This window comes from Manacus vitellinus, unplaced genomic scaffold, assembly GCF_001715985.3.
Source record: "Manacus vitellinus isolate BGI_N305 unplaced genomic scaffold, ASM171598v3 scaffold_58_pilon, whole genome shotgun sequence".
Classification (NCBI taxonomy): domain Eukaryota; kingdom Metazoa; phylum Chordata; class Aves; order Passeriformes; family Pipridae; genus Manacus; species Manacus vitellinus.
In genome coordinates, this window is record NW_021940671.1 from 904,623 (window position 1) to 921,568 (window position 16,946).

Sequence of the window (16,946 nt, forward strand, 5' to 3'; positions counted from 1 at the left end):
ACTGGGGAGACCACCCTTCCTGTTTGTTGGTGTTTCTTGCTGCCCACCTCACCCTGTTCATGCTGACTATGCTGCCAGCACAGCCTCCTCCAGCACCACCTTCCCCAGGGGGCTGCTGAACTGCAAAAACAAGTCCCTCAGCCACCTAATGCCTGGACGGTAAATGAGGTCCTTTGTGTCAGCCACGTGCCAGCAGTGACCTGCCTGGGGTAAAACAAGGACCCTTTCTTACCATCAAACAGATGCTCACTGCCCTCCTTCAGCAGGCAGCTCACGTTGAGGGGGATGAAGAGCTGAGCCCGAAGTGGGTCTCCGTACAGGTAACTGGGCAAAGCAAACGGGCCTTCCAAGACTGGGACGAGCAGGAACCCACAGGAGGTGGCTTTCCGGTGCCAACCCTGAACCTGAGAAAAAATTCAAACAATGAATCATACGACATATGTCATCTGACGAGGGGCACTTCTGTGCATGAGAGCAGCTCGTTCCCCAGGAATAGATCAGACATGCTCAGCTCCCCCCAGGCTCAGCTCGCTCCGCATGGCAAGCACACCAACGTCCTTGCAAGCGAAGCAGTGCAAGCACAAGGCACCAGGCTTTCCTTTTTCTGAAGTGCCACATCCATCAGAAAGCACTCTAAAATAGGACATTTTTCAGGAACTGATTCAGCCTACTTATCACCAGTGGCTAAACACTGCTGCTTTACTGGAACAGTGCAATTGATTTTAAATAAAAGCAAAACCAATTACCTAGTGCTGTCTGGCTGGGTGGGGTAAAACCTGGTGTTAAATAGAGTTTTACAGAAGCTACAAAAGGGGAAAAAACGTCTGAAAATAAAAAAGTGACACAAACCACTTATATTTTCAGTTCAAAATGTTTTCAGCAAGTTAAAAAATAAGCTAAAAAGCATTGCTGAACAGGAAGAACACATTGCTTGGAAAAGCCTTGTTATGAAAGCAATTCCAGTGAGATTTAAAGTTTTAAGGTTTGGGGATAGAAGGAATGCAATGTGAAACAGATTCTTTTCCAAAGACCCAGATCAGGGCTTAAAATTTGCCTAAGGGGGACTTAAATTTATCACCTTGACCTGTGCTGATCTCTGCATACTGTGCACGAAACCCACTAACAGCAGAGCACTGCCCTGCAGACAGAAGGACTGTAGGCAGTGTGATAAACACTGACCAGATGCAGCAATGCCTACAACCACCAGGAAAATTACTTATGGAAATAAGGGCAGATCCAGCCCACTGGCTCTCTCCTAACACTTCCCACGACAATGCCCCCAGTTGTTTAAGGGATACAGAGGCCAGCCGGGCGTTTCTGTGGCCATCCAGAGCACAAGGACTCTCACCATCTCAAAGAGCACAGCTGCAGTCACTGCCATCCAGTGCAGCTTGATTTCAAAGGCAGCATTCAGGGAGAAGTTGCCATGGTAATAACAACTGCACCACTCCAGCCGGTCCGTGCGGTTGTTCACATCCACGTCCAGCGTCACCGTCCGCTGCTCGGGCACCGTGGCAGCTACACAGCCAGGGAATGGGGTGCATTCAAAGGATGCATTAGACACAGGGTGGGAGGCAGGACAAAGAGCAGAAGAACCAGGATGAGCTATTTGTAATGAATCTGTCCTCCCATTCTTCCCCAGATATTTTTGGGCTGGCAGAATAGTCCCAGAATGCCGCTCATCCAGACCACCAAGGACAAAACACCTGAAGTATTTCTCGTACCAGGGGTATGTGCTACAGAATCACTTCCCCAAGCAGGCAAAAGACATTTCAGCTGCAATAAAGAGAGAAAATCAAGAGTCCAGCAGCTAACTATGGCACCAGTTGCCTGCTGATTAAGTGTGGCTAGACAACATCTATGGCTTTCTCATACCTGTAACATTCCAAATATTTCTATATGCCCCCACCAGAAATCTCAACAGGGTGCTGTTACAGAGGGCAGGAGCATTCCAGGACTTTCCACAGCTAAAGGAGATTAGAAGTTAAACTTCTTATTTCTTTAACCCCATATCAATATCCCACATTACCGCAGTGCTAAAATTGCACATCCAACACTTCTTGTAAAAGCAGGAAAAGTCAGCCAAGACATGCAGCAGCCTTCCCATCACTGCAATACCTCCTAGTGCTCTGCAGCAAGGGCTGGGATAGTGCCCAAGATCCAGCTCCCTTTGTGCCCTACACCCCAGCATCCCAGTGAAGGAAAATCTCAGGTGTCAGGCGAGAGAGGAGGAGAAGCACAGCAAGTGGAAGTGACCTGGCTGGTGTCACACAGCAAGGCCAGGGACAGAACCCAGATCTCCTGACTCAGAGACCAAAGTCCTGCCATGAAACATGTTGCCACTTTCAACTTTTCTTTACAGAAATACATAATTTAACATTCCTATAGTGTTAAAAATGGACACAAACCAATGGGCTGCAAGGCCACTACTGAAAAATGTTTGCCCTTTTTATTATTGCATGCACAGGGGATGGATGTTGCTATTTCTTGCTTAAGTAAAGATGTGCACCCTTTTATAGGGTCAGCTTTTAAAGTTATCTTATAAATTAATGGCTTTACGGTGTTTAAAAAAAAAAATTGAAGTTCTTCCTCAAGGTAGATGGAAAGTTCCCACCTTCACTTCTACTCCAAGTTAGCTGGAGACAGTTTTCAAGTTTATAAGGAAATCCTTTACATTGCTATTACTGCAGCTTAAACAGGAAAAAAAAAAAAAAGAAAAACACAATAAAAATGAAAGAAGGTAATCCAGTTTTGTTTTATAAACAAGAGCCATTTCTATGTTTGGGAAATGTATCATCTGCAATTTCTGAGCTGGTCTGGTATTGTCAGACAGACCAACACCCTGAGTTTCTTTCTCTGGCTCCTTTTCAGTGGGATATCACTGTGAGTGCAATGCTCGTGGTCAGAAGGTTATGGTGCCAATTTTGTAACAAAGTGTGTTGGAAAACATCATCCTGAAAGCTGTGAAGCCAAAGCAGCTCAGCCAGGTAGGTGCTGGTCATTAGCCAAGGGGTCAGTGCCACCACCACAGCCCAGGGTGCCACACCAGCACGCCGTGAAGAATGAGCTCCCTGCTCCCTTAGACTGTTCCTTTTGCCAGACAGTGCAGACTCCCTGTTAGGGCTGGAGCTTCTCTCCACCTGGTCTGCAGCTGGAATTCACAGGCAAAGCAAGAGGAACACAGTCCAACCAGGTGAGCTAATCCAAAATACATCAAACACTGATAAGAAATGTCCACGTGTCTGAATTCAGAAGCTTCAGATTAGAACCAACGTATTGTAAGAGAATAAACTCTGGCTTCCATAGATCAGATTTTAAGAGGACTCACCTGCTTCCCAATTGTCTTGTGCTATTGAGTATTTAACTAATGGTTTACTAAGCAAATCGGGGAGGAGCAGGCAGGTTATTCTCCAGTCACAGACTCTGCTACACACATGACTACAATTGCTAGTGCATGCACTGCTACAAATCAAAAGGGACAAGATTAGGTGTATCACAGGTCAGACTTCCACTGGGAAGGGAAAGGGGGTAGTCACTGGGCCAGCGATTTGGGAATTGGGAGGGATAAAGATCTGAGAGATACACGGAGCTTGTTCCAGAGCTCCCAATGCTTGCATGCAATTTTATGTCACAGCCTGACATTTAGGGAAGGTGGGGAGGGGAAGAATTAAAAACCACAACCAAATCAAGACCAAGAGAGGAACAAATGAAGTCACGTGGACCAGGGGTCATCTGGGTTTAGTAAAGCTCCTTGCCTCAGATGAACTGGTGAAGTTTGGGTATTTTGAATACTGTTTAGAAAAGGGACAGCATAGAAATATCATTTAAGCCAGTTCCTTTTTAAGAAAAAACTTCCACAGTGGATTTTTCTACAAGAAACTGTAATTCCTGGAATAACCAGAATGCATGTGAGCAATCTGAAGACATTTATCATTCATTCAAGGATTGCAAATTGGTTCAATAGCAGAATGGACATAATTCCATCTGCAGAGAAAAAGGAGAGCTACACAGCTGTGCAATAGGTGACATGCTGCAGGAATACACTCTTTCCCTGGCTAGTGTCAAAGGAAAGGTAGGAGGGCACTGAGGTACTTTCTTGCTCTGCTCCTTTGCTGAGTCTCAGCCTTCTCACCTCAAAAAGAGGGCAGACATAGGACAGTGAAGGGGTTTTCTTGGCTAAACAGCGAGTAAGAGATCAAACCACGAACAGGATCCGGCCCAAGTGCCTCCAGCCTCCACAATATTTCATGCCAGCCTACATTCAGGCTTCAGCTCTGGCCACAGAGCTAATGAGGTTGGATACCAGCCAAGGCAACAGATTTATCGTGTGACAGGGAAAATATCCTGCATATGTTGGCTTCAGGGAATTAACCATTAGTTCAGACTTCCTTTCCTTAATGCTTTCCCATTTCTGATGCTGTTCCTCTTCAAACAAGGCTTTCAGAAATACAATGATTACTGTGACTTCAGGTTTAAGAGATACTACACCAGCAGGAAGGCACTTCTCTTCAGAAGGTCAAATACACACAACAGGAGAACAGCAAAATTTTCTTTTTATCCTTAATTGCTAGGCCTTTAACAGATGCATCTAAATAAACCTGAAGTTGCAGTTCTATAGCAATGATTTTTCTCTTCATTTTAAACAGGGAAAGAGGAACAAAAGCGAGTGACTCAGGCTGGCCTGGAAATGCAACAAAAAGCTGACAAAGCAACACGGTCAGTCATGCAGCCAGTGTGTTTCACGGGCTGGTAGAGGCAGTCAGTGTTCTGCTCCACACATTATAGGACATTAGATACTAATAATGGTATCTTGCCCAGCAGCACGATCTTCCTACTGCCTCCACACCACAGGGATCATTTGTAGCTGGGCTTCACAGACTTAATATAAGGAGTCTGGCTCTGGTTCAGATTAGCTAAGAAAGCCTCCAGCACATCACAGAAAACTTCTAACACATCTGGATCTCACTGTGGTTTTTGCCACTAGGAAGCAATTAGACATGTAATTTTAAGAACAGTTTGGCTGCTCTGCTGTTCTCACAACTTATCCCTCCATGCTCATTGCAGGTTGTGAAGAGTCTCCCTGTTTCTGCAGGGAGACAAAGTATTTTCCTTTCTAAATTCTAGAGGTTCAGAAGCATGAAATATTTTAAGAAATAGTTTTTATTGTACCCCAGCCCTCCACAGTAAAAGCTGCCTGCTCAGCCAGTGAAACACACCTCCAGCACACGAGAGAAGTCCACGTTCAAGACACATGTAAGGCCAGCATGAAATTTGCAGCTTTACTGCTGGTCCACGTGAGATCATCCCCTTGGCTGGCTGCTCTTCCCCTTGCAAACTCTCCCCCTGCACTTCCCCAGCTGTCACCTGTGCTGTGCATCTACCTAAGAGTGCAGCTGCCTGGCTCCGTCCTCCGAAACTGCGGCTAAAGGAACTGTGCCTACTTGCATAGGAGGCGGGGCGGCTGGGCAGCCAGGGCAGGAAGAACGCCGGGATCTCCGAGTGCAGGAGCTCTTCTGCCACAAAGGCCACCTCGAACCACTTCCTCTGGAAGGCGGAGAAGTCGTCCATGGCAGCGGTGTGCCACATGGCAGGCTGCTGCATCCCCACTGCACAGGGCAAGGACAGCTGCAGTTAGACCAACACCAGGGGAGAGAGGGAGTTCTTGATGGAAAAGAGGCAGGAGAAAAAATTACTTTATGTTTTCTGCCTTTTTTTTTGTTTTTTTTTTTTTTTTAAACCAAACAGGCTGAGTTTCTTAGACTCCCCTTAGATCAGTGGTTTTGGTTGCTCCCAAAACGCATTCCTGCTGCAGCACCCATAAGAATCAAGTAAATCCTAGAGATTATGCAAAGGGATAGTGAGGAAAGTCTTGTAATAACACAGTGCTGACCTCGGTCTGGTTCTTTGTCCACAACAATCTTGTAAAAATAAAAGCCATAAATAAAGGTTCGTAAAGCTTCTCCAGATGCATGGACAATCAGCTGCTCTTCCAGCATTTTCTGAACAAAAAGAGAGAGAACCGAGCAAATGTGATGAAAAATTCACTCCTCCAGTCACAGAAAGAGGTTGCTAGAGAACATTAGGAAATAATTTTCTTTCTCTTGACATCTTTTTGTCCAGCTATGTGCCTAAAGAGAATACCAGCAAAGTTAGCTCTTGGTATTCAGTAAATGTAACAGCAATTCCTTATCTCCATGAGAAATTTTGTTTGACCTTTCCACAGATGTCTGCCTTCCTCTCTTACCCTGCTCTGGTTTTATAGATGGATTTGTAGGAAGGTAGGAGGTTGGAAACATTCTAAGTTCTCTGTTAATTGAAATGGGATTTCAGCAGAGGAATGAACTCCAAAACACTTCCAATCTTCTGCCCCTGACACAGTTCAATACAGAAAATCCCTTGATGAACACAAAGAAATGTTCCTGCATAAAGTGTGTCTTCTTCAGCATCCATAACAGAGAGGTCATGTGCTGGTTTTTGTAAAAGTTCATTAACTAATGATCAGAAGGAAAACCAAAATCAAATCATGCTGTAGTGCCTCACAATTCCAACACGATGCAGAGTTCTGGATAACTACAAGCTAATTGGAGGTTATACACAACTGTCATCCTACAGAAGTGGAAAAAGATACTATGTATTACTACTGAAGGACATGTTGCTGTTTTGTGATAGGGTAGCCAAAATATGTCATCATCACCTCATTTTGTTGAACAGTTTTCAATACCTATCAATATAAGGATTTAAATAAACAACAGAAATTATTGCTATGCTTTCTTCTGCAATTCTACTTTCTTCACAGAGTGAGGTATTTCTGGCCCTCCACATGGCCCTGGATAGCTCCCTTACCTGCATTATGTCAATGGCCATGGCCTGGGTCTGCACACCCTCCACATTATTGACCAGCCAGTGCACAACTTCTGCACTGATGAAGCAGTACGGGGAGAGGCCCTTCTGTTCCGAGAGCAGCTGGATCCCTGTGCTGAATCACAGCATGTCACACGTGTTAACACACAGTGATTGAGAGTTCTTTTAAGTAACAAAGACAAAAATCACGGCTGGGGAAAAAAAAAGGGTGGGTGGGGGATAAAATACAGGACAAGAAATGCACAAGGCCCACACAGTGACGTATCTTTGGCTTCTGGTAACAAGATGAAGAGCTGACATTGACTTACTGAGAATTCCTGCTTTGACAAGATTCTGGGATTCTAATAATTGAAGTCTCTGCATCAATACTTGTACCTCAATTGCTATAAAATTCCTCATTAGGGAAACTGGAACTGAATAATAAAAGGAAGTTTAAAACTCTTCCCCAGCTGACATGGGGCCCTCCCCTTGGAGTGACTCCGTGCCTCATGTCCTCTGACAAAACATCTCAGCAGATGTAAGGCATGTTTATATTAAAAACTTACGTGGGGTGTTTCATGGCTTCGAGAATCTCCACCAAAGTGGAGGAGGAAGTCAGAGCACTTGTGGAACACTGCTGAGAGCTGTAAACAGAAGCACGTTCAAAAATCAGGGAAGCTTCCAGATTTGTTCAAATACGTATGTTTAAGAGAAATGTTCTCTCTTCTCAACAATGACTGTCACATTTATCTCCTTTTTCATATCAAGAAGGACAGCTAAAAGCATCAGACCTTTATTTTCCCCCTGAGGCCACCAGGACATGGTTATAGGGACCCAAGGCACACTGTACCACATGCAGTTGTAGTCAGGAGCAACTGAGAGCAAACATTTGGAAGTTGGCTTTTTTTTTTTTACTGTAATATACAACCACAGGAAACAGGTGCTAATAAAGTTTATTTTCAATATTGCTTCCTCCTCAGTGTCTCACTTCCAGGTCAGAACCTCTTGGATTTCATCAACCTGCTCAATCCAATTAGACCTGCAGGGCCCCCCCCTTTGCCAAACAGACAGAAGATGTCAATTCAGAGCCTGATTTTCTGCTAACAGATTTCAGAAATGGAATTTCTTCATTTCTTGAAGAATGAAGCTCTTCTTGTGGGTGGGGAAATCAGGCCTTGTGTTCATTTAATTCTGGAAAACTGGGTTGCAAGGCTTATTTTACTACCACTCTCTCTGCACAGGGAAATGCTGCAGTAAGGTCTTGTGACAAGTGCCTCTACCACTGACAGAAAGCACAGCTTGTTCTCAGGTGCCTGTTTAAGGGCCCATTCCTTGACACCACAAAGGGGCTGTAACTGAACAGCACTGCAGTCCAGCACTGTTGGGATTTTCCTACCTGCCCTCTGCAGCTCCAGCTGTGCTGTATCCTGGCTCTGCAGCATTCTGGGCACTTCCCAAGGTCTGGGTGCTGCCCCTGTCAGGCACCTGCCCCGTGGTTATCAACATGTTGCCATCTGAGGCTGCAGGAACTGACTGATCTATAGAGACCTGGGAGGAGTAAACACAGCAACATCTTCATGAAATTCATGAGGTAATGCATTTCCCCCCTCCCCACATCATCTGTACCTCAGCTCAAGTTAGTTAACAGCAGGCAATACTATAAGGAAGCACAAGCATATGCAGAAAGGATAAATACAGTCTTATTTTTGTCATCACTGCAGAGCTCCTGACAAACAAGAAATTCAAACCCCAGTAAAGATGAGGATCACCAGCCCAGCAACGACTGCGTTGAGAGAACCACTGTCAAACCAACACCACCAGTCCCAACCTGACATTTTCAACTGTGAATAACTGTGATTATAAACACACAATGGACAGAACAAGGCACTTAATCACTATGGGTAAGTAGTAAGCATTTAGCAAAAATAGTTTCGACTCTAACTCTCAAAAATATGCAAATGTATCACACAGAATTCATGTTTCATAATGCACAAAAAAAATCAGCTCCTCTTCTCTCCTTTCTCAGGGCAGTGTGAGCAGGCTGGTTGGCACCCACCCACACCTCTGTCGCCAAGACAACAGGAACACTTTCCTCCCGCAGGAACACTCACACCATTGCAATGGTAGACTGAATAGTTCACCAAATTAACATAAAATCGTTTCAGAGAGAACATGAATGCTGAAGGACTCAGCAAAGTACAGGCTGTAATTGCCATCTGTCATTAACACGGCTGGTTCAGGAAAGGCACATTATATAAAAGCTCGAGAGGTGGGGGAGAGAACACGAACAGCAGAGTAACTCCAAGTCAGGTTGGTGTAAATATGAGGGCTGCTCTGCTGTGATGAATCCACAGCACACACACAGCTCAAAATCACAAAGCTGGGAGCTTGACTTAGGTCTGTCAGCCAAGAGTCCTTTATTTATGCCATTTCTCACATCCCAAAGATCTCTAACTCTGCAATAGCAGATGTTTTTTTCGGGCAGCCAAAATCAGCAGATGTTCCATCCACTGTGGACCCCACAGTGCCCACAGCCAGCTAAAGCCACTCTCCCTCCTCAGAGCCACTTCAACCAGCAGCATTTTCTATGGACACACTGTGTTATTCTAATCCCTAACTGGTGTTAAGTGTACAGACGAGTTCTGTCACAATGACTCTTTGAAGCCGAGATCACATCAATATTTTCAGCCCTCAGTTGTTTAAGAATCCAAGAGCACAATTTGCCTTGGATCTCCCCAGAGCCACCAGTCAAACAAACACCACAGAAGAAATTTAGCCAAGAACTAGATGAGGGAGCTGTTGCCATTTTGTTCTGTGAGGGAACATAGAAAACAAGCACTCATTGAAAAACAAAAACAGAAGCTTTAGTAGTTGCCATGACAGTACTGCAAAGGACAGTGAGACAGGGCACAGGAACATCCAAAGCACAGCACAAACACTGAATGGTGGAAGGAAATAGTTGCATCTGCCACTTTGTCCTGCTAATGCTGCACATGTCCCTCTCAACGAGCAGATCTGCAAAGTAACACAGGTTCCCCACATGGCAAACTCAGGACACAAATGCTCTCCATCACCTCAGTCCAAAGCCAGAGATGACATGAACCCATTCAAAACTAACCTGGGAGTAGAAGGTTGAAGCTGTTCGTGGGCTGCGAACAAAATCCATAAAGAAGGCCCCATCCTGAAGGCATCAGAGGAAGTAGGCCCATTAATGGCAACAGCAACAAGGAGTTGAAGAAAAGCAAATACAAAGTTGTGCAAGTATGAAATGACCACAGAGAGAAAGTATGAGGAGAATGCAAACCCCAGACCCAGAATGTCAGATGCAGCAGAATGCAGAGCATCAGGAGTTCTGACACACATACCATTACTTTCTCTCTCTGTAACAAGACGTTGCTCTCCCTTAGCACAGATGCTTTTCCAAAATTTTGGAAAAGCACATTGATTGGAAGCCAATTGAAACTACAGCTTTCCCTCCATACTTCACAGGAGAAAGACTTGAGCTCTGAAGTATGTGGGTTTCCACCCCAAATGCAAAGCTGAATAGTGATACAGAAACCTGTACAACTACAGGTGTAATGACAGGGACAGGTGATTTTTTTTTTTTCAGTCTGTTAGTCATTCCAATGATAAAGAGGGAGAGGCAAAGAAGCTCTTTTCAGGAAGCACACTCTTCCTTGTAAATGCAGGTCTGGTATGGTGCAAAGGAAAGGGAAGAAAAACTCATCACAAAGACCCTTCCAACACTGTGTTTAATACCTCATGCAAAATTAAACAGATGCTGCCTGTGCTATGTTCCCACCTACTTGCAACCCCTGGGTGAATTTATTCCCAGCTGCTATTCCAAGATGTGTCAAGATTCTCTTATCACACAAGACAATGCAGTGAAACCCAACTAGATTTTCATTCCTTATTTGCAATTCTTTATTCTGTTCCCTAGGCAAAATATTTCTGTCTAGTCTGCAGTTAAGATGCTGCTTACCTTGGTACGTACATATAAAGCATTTTCTGGAAAGAATCAATACCAGGGTTACATGGCTGGCAATTTACACAGTGCCAAGCACCCTGGATCCACAAGGGCAAAGACTTCCCAAACAGAGCAGGCATCAAGAGAACTCACTGTGTTAAAATCACACTGTGTTGCCCAGTAACTGGCTGAAGTGACTTGCCAATTCTACTCTGGAACAGAGTAAAGGTGGAGCCAGTGGCTCAGTTTTGGTCTGGAATAACTCCAGCACTGAATAGCATCCTAGAAAAGCATTTGCTCCCTTGGCTGCTGGCAAAGCACAGCTGTGACCATTTGTCAGTACTTTGGCTCTAAGTCTGCAGACAGCCTAGAGACCTCCTAAAGGGCTGGGGCACCAGGCACACACTTGCTGATGTTCCCATGTGAGCACAGAGTTCCCTGACATGGCTACCTGTCTGCTGGCACCTTTCCAACAGGCATGAGCCATCAATTTGGAGATCCCAATTGCTTATCTCCCAGTCCCTACATGTAAATATTTACAGGAGTGTTTACTACTGTGGTGTGAAAGGCCCTCAATTGATACACACTCTTCCAGAGTCTCCAGTCAGCCTTCTAGAGAGGCTTTGGAATATAGTTACTTTTAACATCACTCAAGATGGCATTTGCTGGTAGCACAAAGTCTGTTAATTTGTTCCCAACACACCACTGTGCCATTGCTATGGAAGCCAATTTTGCCTTTTTCCCCTCAGAAGTAGACACAACATTCTTCCCTCCTGTGTCCTAGGTGGAATTTTCACCAGTTTTACTGACAGAAAGAGACAATTAAGATTTCTGTTTACAAAGAAGGAGGCTGATTTTTCAAAATGGTAAAAGAGGAGAGTGCAAAGCCTGAACTATGATCTGGAAGTTTGCAAAAATGCCTCAGGTCAGGTTCTGCACCTACTCTTCCAGACTCATCTGTGTTCTCAAAGCACTCTAATTCTACAAATAGGTGTCTCTTACAAACACAATCACTGCTACTCCATCACTTCAACTATCAATATCCAGATCTCCAGAATAACACAAGGCTTGTCCCTGCTGGTAGCAGAAAACTGTGGATGTTGAAACATTAGACACTAAAAGAAAAATACTGAAAGAGGTGGTTGATAGTGGTTAATCTGAGAACCTTTTCTCTGCAGTATTTCCACTTTTGAACCCAAATACAGATTACACTTAGGTCCTGTATCTTTATTAAGCTCCTTGGTACTTCTGTTGAAAGACCTGCATGCCAGAACACAGAAAAAACCCCAAATATTTCTGGTTGGACTTGGAGGCAGAGTTCCTGCTCTCCTGGCACTCACAGGACACTTGAGAAGAAAGGCTGAGGGGTAGCACAGTCTTTTCTTAAAGTGTCTGAAGAGAGCTCCAGGAAGACAATTTTCCCCAGCCTGGAGTCCAGCCAGTGAAGGAATGACATCTGAATCACTTCTAAGGAACACATCCTCTCCTCTGAGCAGAGGCAAGAGACTCAAGTTTCTGCTGTTAAAATTCCACTCAAGCTTCACACAGTCACGGCCTAGAGCTTGATTTTGCTCTCCAAGACACACACAGATGCAGACAGGACTGTACTGCTCAATCTAACAGTCCAACCCAACTGAAATGAAATGTGCTACCAGAAAAGGAAAGGGACTAATTAGCAAATAGCCCTTAAATCAGCAAAACACACTGAGATAACATCCCAGGGATTCCATATCACTGTCACAGTTACAGAACTGAAGAAAGGTTGTGCCCCAGCTTCTTCTTATGCCCTTGCACATAAAGGCCAGTACAGGACCAGCCCTTGCTGGATTAGAGGGTAAGATGTGGTATGATGTAGCCACGTGCTTAGAAAAACAAATCTTTGATTATTTGAGAAATTCTTATGTAAAAGAAAGCTAAAGAAAGACCAGAAAGTCTTTACCTTCCGAGGGCTGTCCATGTAGGTGGGTGTGATGGCAATGCTCCCACTCTCCGAGGGCTGCCCAGAGCTCTTCCCAGAAAGCATTGCTGCTTGCTGCTCCCCCAGAGTCCTCAAACAGAAGGAAGGAATCCAGAGTTTATTCAAACACACTCTGTGTCAGCTTCCACCTGAGGGCAACTGCTGCAGAGGGGCACTGCTGTGTTTTCAGACAGTTGCCTTCCCACACTGAGGCACAGAGTCAATCCAACATCCCATAAGTACCTTTTACCCCACATAACAACTCAGACCCTTGAACTCACTCAGTTTTGTTATGCATGTGCAACACTAACTTAGCACTACAAATATTAAATCTCCTGTGTATTTAACATAACATGAGGCAGAGTTCCCCAACTCTGCTTTAGTCATCCCAGGTGGAATATGTAGGAAGGATGTTCTAGTGCTCTTCACACAGCCTGTAGAGACTCACTTCTGACTGGCTTCCATCTGCAGCAGAGCTGAGAGTGCTGAGGTTCCTTTCTTCCCAATGGGAGGTCCAGGCTGCTCCAGAGAGTGGGTGGGAATTGGACCAGAAATCTGCAAGCCTTTCATGGCAGATCCTTTCTAACAAAGAAAAAAATGGAAGCACAAACTTAGTCAAGCTACACTTAACTAGTAAGCAAGAACACAACCTCATGTCAGCAGGGCTTTATTAAGGACACATTTAGTATTGTGAACTGGAAAAAAATTTGATACACACTAACCAGTTTCTCATCATCCTCTTGAAACCACTGTTCACCAGGAATTCACCCATATGGTTCTGTTTTCCCAATCCTTTTCCTAAGTCTGCAGCACAGAGCCAAGCCAGCCAGAAGTTCCCAGCTACACTACCTCAGAGATCCCTTTTGGCCAGTTCTCTGAATCCCAAGGTGCAGTAACATTCTCAGGCTGACCATTCTGCAGCACAAAGCACAGTGCCTTTGCAATGAGGTGGCATCAGACTCGTGGTAAGAGAAGACCCACGAAGATAAAAATAGAGCAGCAAGAGGCCAAGGCCTGGATGGCTCTGCTGTGCAGTTCTCTGAGTGAGAGCTGTTCTGAGTCTGGTTCCAGCCACAGTAGCATGGGATACCCATGTCAGGTAAATATAACTAGTTCAAGAACAGAAAGGTGTTAACAAGCACAAACTATCTAAAACCAGACACAGCACAGCCCTCAGCTCTGCCCCGTGTGTATGGATCACCCGTGGACACAGGCCACGGCCCCCCAGCCTGCCTGGGGCCGGCTCAGGTCTCTGCCAACGCTCCATGAGGTGACTCAGACCCGGCTGCATCTCTGACCCCAGCACTGACTCACCCGGATCATCCTGTCGGACCGATGGCGGCGCCGGATGCGGTTCAGCCCCTCCACGAAGCGGATGAACCCGTCCAGGAGCTGCCACTCCTCCTCATCGGAGCGGGGCCTGTCCCCGTACACGTCGCAGTGCGTCTCGCCCTCCACGATGCGCTTCGTGGCGCCGATGCAGGCGGGCAGCAGCAGGAACCGCGTCCTCCAGAACTTCAGGGACTCGATCAGGCTGAGGAAATATGGAATTCAGGACGCTTCAGCGGTTTCCCAGGAAGGATTTCACACAATCTAAAACACACACGTACCTGCTGGGCATTCCAGAGAGCACAGTGACTGGGTCACTCTGCTGCCCCTGAGTCAGAACAAGCAGGTGGGCAAAGGAAGGCTCAGCAATATGAATGTCAGTGGGAACTATTAAAACACTGATATGCAGAAAACAAGGCCATTGTAGCACAGAAATATATTTTCTTTCCTGTAAAAGAGAGGATGCAAAGGCTTTCTCTCTAAAAGTAAGCAAGTAAAAAGGAATTTCAAAGGTGCACATTAGCGTAGGAGGCATTTTGACTGAGACCTGAAAAGATGACAAAGACTGGTTTTGTCATCAAGAAGGCTATTGATGCTAGTGGAGATATTTCACATTTCTAATAAGCACTGTGCTCTGTAGCTTAGGAGTAGGACTGCAGTCAAGCCTAGTACTCAAGCAAACCTCCAACAGCTTCAAAATACGTGGAAGTTTTGAGTCAGATCCAGAAATGAGTAAGAAGCCAAGAAAAGCATCTGTGTGGTACAAAATGCCATCATATTTCTTTGCATTTGGAAGAAAAAAAAAAATTCATGCTGAATTTTGTGATCAAGACTCTGTCTCAAAGATCAGATAATGCACCAGCAACAGAGTGAGGTTCCTACAAGGCAACAGCTGCTACCACCAGACAGTGAAAGCAGGCCAGATTTTCTCCCTGGAGTACTGAGCATTTGTGGGCCGAACTTGCTGATGAAATTTTAGGTCAGAAAGGAAAAGAGGCAATTAGGACACAGAACAGTCTGGATGGAGAAGATCTCACCTGAAATCCTCTGAGCCAGCAGAGCAGATATACTGATCCAAGTAATTCCACTTGTACTCTTCTAATCTCTCATGGGAAAATTCTACCCAGCAAGAGACAAATTCAGAGTCAGAGTGTGAGGGGCACAAGCTGTAGGTGTAGTTTATCTGAGCAGATTCGTATGGATACCTAAAAGATCAAACACAAACATTAATCTCAGTGTTACCAATACAAGTGCTGCTCTTTCTTCTCCTAAAGAGAAAGAAGGTTCTGCACTATGTTCTTTCAAGCAAGCACAGACAGCTGGAAAAGAATGTTCATCTGAACATTGGCAGCAAACTGCTCAAGCAGAGAGACACTCACTTGGGTAGGTACCGAGTCACGGTGATGATTTTGTCTTTCAAGGTGACTTTGTGGAAAGTACGGCCCATACTCAGCCAGTACTGATCTTCCTCCTCAGCTCGATTTCTTGATACAAGACCTAGTTGTGAAAGGCAAACCCCTTTCAGCTTTTTGCAGCAGTCAGATTTTAACAACAAATTGTGCCTATAGACTCCAGAATTGGAGTCCAGAATTGGGCTTCTGAACTCAGGACAAACTAAAATCCATCCTTCAGGCCACATTTTTAGGAAATACTTGTACAATGAGTCTTTTGTTCTTACAGTTCAGGTTTGTTGGTATCATGACCAAAGAGGAGCATTCGGGATTCACGAGCCTCCCACATGGAGCCCTCTAGTCAGACCCACCAGGGAACAGCCCCAGTGAAGTGTTGAGCACCTGATGTGATGGGAAAGCTGGGATCCACTTTCACTTCCTCCCTGTGCCTTATTCCTGGAACTAACCTCTTAAGCTTGACACATAAGGTAAGGAGCCTTGCTGCTCATTCCCAAAACAGAGATTAACAGTGTATCCCAATTCTGTGTATTCCCTGCTCTAAGAACACTGTGTCATGCTGACTTGCCAAGGGAATATCCAGAAAAAAAAAAAAAAATCAGAAGTCAAACAGCGAGTCAGATTCTCTCCAAGGAATTTGATACTCCCTTAACCCACCCCAGTCCTCTGGGGTTTAACTCAGTTTAGCTGACTCATGGTTTCAGGACAATGAAGTTTTGCCTTGGACCTCCATAGCTATTCTAGTGTTAGAAAACTGCCTCCAGATACACACATGTGGAAGCTTTAGGTCTGTCTTCTTCCAGAGATGTGCTCTGCAGTCACCATGTGACTTGAGTTTAGGAGTTATTCACCCAAAGAGCACTGAAGCCATTGTTCTTTGGGTTCACCATCATGAATATGAGACCAGTTTCTCAATAAAGCTAAAAAATCCTGCACCTGTCCCTTCCCAGTGCAGCCTTTGTGCTGCTCCAGACAAGGCTCTCTCCCTGCAAAGATTTCCATGTAACATCAAGGAATGACAACAAAAAACCAAAACAGAGGGCTTCACTGAGCACCTGTGCCTAATTCAAGGTAACTGGGACTGGCAGCAGGAAAGACAAAAGAGGGAATTGTCAGTCGTGGGTCACTCACCTCGGCTGTAGAGGGGACTGCTGCTCAGGGGGGGTGGCACGGCTGGGGCCGGTTTCTGTGGCTTGGGTTGCACAATAATTTGATAGCCTTGCATGAGGCGCTGACAAATAAACTCCTCAAACACCTGCTGGGCTGTCATCTGCACTCCTTCCTCATCCCTCCTGGACACAAAGGGCAAGCAGACCACAATAAGGAAGCTGACACACACCTGTTCTTAGCTCTGTGCTTCCCAGCTGAGGGTTTGTGCCCGTGCAGGGCCCTGGGCAGTGCCTGGGAACACCTGCCTGTGGGAGGTGGGAGGAGGGAAAACGGG

General features: G+C 45.3%; 1 protein-coding gene across 5 annotated transcripts in view; it reads right to left on the reverse strand.

Moving 5' to 3' along the window:
• The window catches only part of DEPDC5 (DEP domain containing 5), a 44,224-nt gene that overhangs the window by 3,655 nt on the left and 23,623 nt on the right, over window positions 1-16,946 (reverse strand). For 2 of the 5 annotated variants that reach the window (XM_018081904.2, XM_018081902.2), the window contains exons 28-41: window positions 16,634-16,794; window positions 15,473-15,590; window positions 15,131-15,298; window positions 14,079-14,298; window positions 13,213-13,346; window positions 12,747-12,855; window positions 9,959-10,021; window positions 8,237-8,388; window positions 7,407-7,484; window positions 6,844-6,976; window positions 5,891-5,999; window positions 5,382-5,606; window positions 1,349-1,518; window positions 233-404 (exon numbers count right to left, since the gene is read on the reverse strand). In XM_018081904.2, coding sequence (XP_017937393.1) covers window positions 233-404; window positions 1,349-1,518; window positions 5,382-5,606; window positions 5,891-5,999; window positions 6,844-6,976; window positions 7,407-7,484; window positions 8,237-8,388; window positions 9,959-10,021; window positions 12,747-12,855; window positions 13,213-13,346; window positions 14,079-14,298; window positions 15,131-15,298; window positions 15,473-15,590; window positions 16,634-16,794 — 2,012 coding nt within the window. The remainder of the gene's footprint in view (window positions 1-232; window positions 405-1,348; window positions 1,519-5,381; window positions 5,607-5,890; window positions 6,000-6,843; window positions 6,977-7,406; window positions 7,485-8,236; window positions 8,389-9,958; window positions 10,022-12,746; window positions 12,856-13,212; window positions 13,347-14,078; window positions 14,299-15,130; window positions 15,299-15,472; window positions 15,591-16,633; window positions 16,795-16,946) is intronic. The other 3 variants (XM_029963320.1, XM_018081907.2, XM_018081905.2) reach the window with 2 other exon arrangements.